This window comes from Seriola lalandi, unplaced genomic scaffold (genome assembly GCF_002814215.2).
Source record: "Seriola lalandi dorsalis isolate HSWRI2012SDOR001 ecotype SW California unplaced genomic scaffold, Sedor1 jcf7180002054277, whole genome shotgun sequence".
Lineage (NCBI taxonomy): Eukaryota > Metazoa > Chordata > Actinopteri > Carangiformes > Carangidae > Seriola > Seriola lalandi.
This window is the reverse complement of record NW_019524830.1, coordinates 172,792-178,444: the sequence shown is the minus strand read 5'-3', so window position 1 is coordinate 178,444 and position 5,653 is coordinate 172,792. Positions and strand designations below refer to the sequence as shown.

At 40.3% G+C, this 5,653-nt stretch overlaps 1 protein-coding gene across 2 annotated transcripts; it reads right to left on the bottom strand.

Moving 5' to 3' along the window:
* Positions 1-269: 269 nt before the first annotated feature.
* aire (autoimmune regulator) lies at positions 270-5,142 on the bottom strand. 2 transcript variants are annotated; one of them, XM_087173725.1, is made up of 13 exons: positions 4,981-5,142; positions 4,529-4,703; positions 3,987-4,133; positions 3,677-3,742; positions 3,471-3,599; positions 3,184-3,314; positions 2,885-3,015; positions 2,658-2,727; positions 2,159-2,296; positions 1,903-2,024; positions 1,171-1,249; positions 937-1,035; positions 270-548 (listed from the first exon to the last, which is right to left on the bottom strand). In XM_087173725.1, exons 1-13 carry the CDS (start codon positions 5,125-5,127, stop codon positions 465-467), a joined length of 1,518 nt encoding a protein of 505 aa, XP_087029851.1. In that variant the 5' UTR covers positions 5,128-5,142; the 3' UTR covers positions 270-464. The 2 variants fall into 2 exon arrangements, with proteins under 2 accessions (XP_087029851.1, XP_087029850.1); XM_087173724.1 differs by having other exon boundaries at positions 2,885-3,006; positions 3,181-3,314; positions 4,981-5,127.
* Between the last annotated feature and the right edge of the window lie 511 nt (positions 5,143-5,653).

Below are 5,653 nucleotides of genomic sequence, written 5' to 3'. Positions count from 1 at the left end.
AGCTTTGGTTTATTATATCTCACTTGGTGAGATATTCCTAAATGAAACTGTGTTTAGTACAAGTTCCACAAAATAATACATTTAAATACTATTTGAGCATTGGAGTGCTGGTTTCACTGGCCATGCCTTACAGTAAGATGAACACTGCTTGGTTTATGTCAAAAATAGTGGTTTTGATTTGAAGATGATGTAAGTCTACCACAATGGTATATATAAGAGTAAAAGCGTCTTTGAATATTGACTGCTGTTATCTTTCTTGTTTGTGCATGATTTCCCCATTGCCTGCGACCAACAGAGTCGTAACTGTAGTTTGAAGAGGAGCAATTTTTCACTTTTTCACAGCTGTACATTTATTAGAAAGAAGCATAATAGTTTTCATTTTAAATCAGATACTATGTTCATTTCACCGATGCACTTCAGACCTTGAGAGCTCCTGCATGAGGTTGGGCCCGATAATCTGTCTGTCACTGGTAACAACCTTGAGAGTCTGGAAGAGGCCGAGACATGTTGTGGAAAGCCCACTGCAAGATGCCATCAATGGAGCCCTGCTGAGAGACAAAGAGCAGAAAAACATGTGTGATATCATTTTTTATGACATCACACAGCACCAATCTTTACCACCCTGTCTTGTAACAATAAGCACATAGAGGCTAGGAGATACACGTTATTACACATAAAGTAAAATAAGAACGCACCTCAGTGCAGCAGAGAGGAACACAAACATCTGCACACGCATATTTCAGGCATCACAAAACAACGCAATGACACATCACTCCCCTTCACTTCTGGTTTGGTCCTCGAGGCTGTGTTTTATCATGACAACATGTTCCCTGTCTGTGTGATATGAAGCGTAGCTATCTTGTGTCACACACTCATGACCACATTCATATCACATCTACATCTGTGGTATCGACATGTAACATGAGCCCCACTCACATCTCCCAGGATGGAGTCCAGTTCGTCTTTATGGAAGATCGGCTCAGGGGCCGAGGAGCTCTGATCATGACTGAGTGTGTTTTGAACCACTGGGGTGAGCTGGAAACACACACACACACATAAACATTGGAGAGATTACACATATTACACCTGGACATAATCTGATAATGAAGGTTCATATTTTCTCTGTACAGACACGGACTATTCAAACTTGTAATACATGTGCAGACCTACCTGTAAACCTCTGGATTCAGCCTCTTTCTCTGCAGAGCTGCCCCAGGGCCTGGAGCAGGACAAGCAGGTGGATCTCCCTCTAGCAATGGCACACACACACACACACACACACACACACAGTGAGTGAGTCAGACTGTTCTCAGTGGCGTATAATGTTACTGTCAATTAATATGTAATTTCCAACACTCAAGAGAATTTCAGAGAAAGAGATTCAGAACCTTTCACATGGCAACTTAAACTGATTACATGGGCTCTTCATGTTAAAAAAAAAAAAAAAAAAAAACTATCCAATAATTTAACTTTTTTAGATCATGTGGCACTGAGAAGATTTGGGCTTGTGATTCATATTCAATTATAGACGGGAAAAAAATCATAATTTCTCATCAATATACAAAACAGGCATAAAAACAGCTGAATAAATGGTGCTACAAGGGATCATCGTGGACTCAGGTTTCATTATGTAAAATCACTGATGCTGATTTAAAGTTTACATTATACTGTATACCCTGCCACAGGGAGGATAAGCACATCAATACTAACACAAACAGGACTCTACAGGATTGACAGGAAGGGTTGTATGTACACAATGTAGAGACACTGAGATCAGGATTTGTCAACAAGCTCGTGGGAACTAAACACGCTACAGACATTTTCTGTCATCTTCTAAGTGTTTCATTGTGCGTCAACAAGATGTAATTCTGTTTTAGAAGAAGAGATGAGTGGACGTCTTACTTTGAGAAGAGGCAGTGTACGTGGAAACACGCCAAACAATGGAGGCATTGATTCAGGTCTCCTCCTCCGAGGTGACAAACACCGCACACCTCTCTCACACTGACCAGATCTCCACCTGGGCACTTGGATACACATTTAATACATTAAAGAAATAATACTATTTTAACAAGTAGCAGACACAAAATTACAAAATTCTAAGTGAGTTATCAACCAAAAAAAAAAAAGGAGCATCAGCAGAACATCATCAGGTCTTTACCTGGTTTATGGCACTGGGCCCATTCATAGAAGCTGTGACACTTGTGAGGGAGGAGGACGACAGTGGCGAATAGAAAGACACCTCCATGATGGAGTTACTGGAGTTGGTGTTTGTTTGCTGAGGCGTGGCCATGAGTGCCTGTAATACAAAACATTTTTACTATGATCAGTATCAGTATGACTGTCAAGTCATGGGCTTATGACCTTTGAAGCAAATTTGTAATTTTATTGTAAATAAAACTGACTAAAATTGGGGAGCTTTGTCAGCCACCGTTTATGCTGAAAATATGAAAATTATTGGAAATTTGAGTTCTTTATTTTCAATGAGTGTATCATTTCATTACCTTTGTAACTCAGTACAATAATCAAAATAGTCATAATAACTTAATAATACTTGATCATGGTTTTCAGACATCATCATACAAAAAGAGCATCTATTTTTCCAATATGCACAGTCTATGTTAACTTCCTTATCTAATAATTGTCTTTCAGGACCTTACTTGTAAAGGTAGTTGGGCTTTCTCTCTTTTCACTCTGTTGCCACAGCACTGTTCACACTGCCAAGTGCCACTGCAGAATAAAAAGTTAATGTGACATTAAAACCTTCCGTTTCAGGGCAAGGGTTGAAGCAACAAGGCGTCCCTGAAACCACAGACATGTGATAATGTACTGAAAAGAAGAGACACAGATAAGTAGATTTAAGTGATTTGAACCATTTATTTTTCACCTTGGTATGGATGTAAGTGGAGGGTCGAGACAGATCAGATGAAAAGCTTGAGGACAACCGTCACAACAAATCAGCTCCCCTCCGTCCTTACATACTGCACACTCATCATCATTATAGTGAACCTTAAGACAGTCACACACACACACACACACACACACACACACACACACACACACACACACACACACACACACACACAGAGTACATATAAGATACTACAAGGCAAACACACACACACAAAATCAGAGGAAAGCCAGGTGACTGTCATTAAGAATGAGTGGAGCTAGGAGCTCTACCATGCCTGTGGTTGTCTCCCCCTTGTGGTGAAATGTGTTCCCAGCAGCCTTGGACTGAGACGTCACACTTGTCTCCTCTAATGGACCACAAGAGTAAAACTCCCCACCAACTTTAATACACTTTCTGGCAGTCCCTGTTGAATGACAGCCATGAGTTGAGTGCTGATATACAGACAAAGAAGTTACAACTAGGGGCCTATTTGAGGCCTAATTTTTACCAGAGGAAAACACCATATTACTTTGTTAATTTGATGCTGTTTAATACAGAAATTTTTCATCCCATGGCTTACCATCTGAACCAAACAGCTGCTTGATGTGGATCTTTTCTCTGGCGTCATCGCTGATTGTGGGCTCAGTGCAGGGGGAGGAGGAGGACAGGGTGACTCCTCTCTGGACTGAGGAGGACACTGCCTGCACACCTGTAGTAGAATTTTGGTTACACGTATCTGTAAAAATTGTTTGAATTGTATATTAATTACAATTTCTTTGTAATCACCATTTCCAGATGGTAGCTGCGGGGCGTGAGCTTCACTCTTCACTCTGTATAACTTCACTTTACTCCCTGGAGCAAATACAGAAAAACATAAGATTGATTTTTACTGAATGCACAACCATAAATCTTTTCAAAGTGTTGCACTGCACTGAAATTATTTTTCATGTTAAATTTCACTCTCACTGGCCACCAGGAAAAAACTAAATCATCCTGAATTGTTACCATCTTTTTATCTTGAAACACAATGGGCTGCAGTGAGCAATGTAATATTGTTAGCATACAGAGTCAGGACAGGTGTATTCTGGGAAATAACCTGACACGTTGCTTGTCTTGGCATGATACTGTGAATGCTGATTGCGGGAGTTGGTGTCTCTGTCCTCGTGGCTCCTTTTCTTCATGTGTGGTGTTTTGTCACCACCAGAAGATTTCTTCTCACTTCTGGAACCTGCAGCATCCTGTCCTGTAAGAAAGAATCACATGATATTGGAGATTAAAGACTAAATTTAGGGATGTAAATCATTTGAAATGATTGGCAGAACAGTACAAAACTATCTACCTTAACAACCTTCAGGGTTTAAAGACTTAAAAATACGAGAACCTGTTTCAGGCATAATGAGTTTTACTTGACATGAGTAGCAGGTTTGTCCATGATCGACTTGATCAACTAAAAATATAAATAAAGAAATGTAATACTGAAGAAATATACAATGAATAGCACTTGGTTCCTCTGTTCTGACCTTAATAGCTTTGAGTAGTAGTCCAATATGAAATTACTAACACGGAGAAATAAAAGAATCTTTATGCTAAGTATTGTCATTATTGAGCTGTGGATCATAGCACCTGAACATCACATACTTGAGTGCAGGTTAGTGAGCAGTGTCTGCAGCTTGGGGTAGCTGTCCAGGTTGTAGTCTTTGTTCATGTTGCTCCAGAAGGCCTGGATGGTGGATCTGCTCTGCTCCAGGACCCAGGACAAGAGTGAGTACATGGCCTTGTGGATCCCTTCTCTACTCTCCTTCTCTAGAGTGTCCTACAGATCCACACAGAGATACAACTGTATGAGCTTTGCAGGCTAAGTATAATGATATATTTCTAAAAAAAAAAATACAGGTCATCATCTCGATTGACATCCCAGGCTTGTAAGTAGATGAGTAACATAGTCTGTCTAGGATATTTCAATGGCAATACTTTTCAAACATCATTTTCTTCATTAAAAAATGTAACTCATATGTACCAATAAATTTTCTCATTATCTCCAATGTATAATGGATGCACATGTAATTGTTTTGTAATTTTCTGTGCCTTACCTTCAGCAGTTGGTCAGTGATGATGTTTTTGTCCACCAAACCAAAGACAAGAGGGAAAGGGTCATCTACAGCCATAGCTATGTCTGTGCGCAACTCCCTCAATAGGGAGCGAAGGTTTGTGTCCCTAAAAGCCTCCACTCTGGACATGATCCACTTTGTGTGTAAATGAGATCCAATGTGACCCGGACCGGAGATCATACAAGTGATAGTTTGGATGTAAGAGGTGTGTCCTACTCAGGGAAGCAAATATTGTACAGATGCATTGTTTCATGCTGACTGAGTATGTGGAATATGCTGAATTCCTGTGTTCACTTCTTTTTTTTTATGTAATCCTGCATTTCTACTTTTAATCCATGCATACTGACACATTCATATTCTTAAAAATCACGCTACCAGTATAATATAGTGCTGTTTATTGCCTGGCTGAGACTTTCACAAACTCTACATTGAAGGTTTCACCCTTGGGGAAACCCTAGGAAGACCATCCCCTCAACCTCTTGTCTCTGTGGACTTCATCCGTCCACTAACAACACTAACTGCCTGTTGGACCCTCAGGGGATCAAATGACGTGCTGTCAGTCCAGGGGAATACCTGTCCTCTTTCATCAGGATGAATGTAAGCGACCTGACACGTCACAGTGACAGTTTTCTTCTTAAAAGGTTCTTTCCACCTC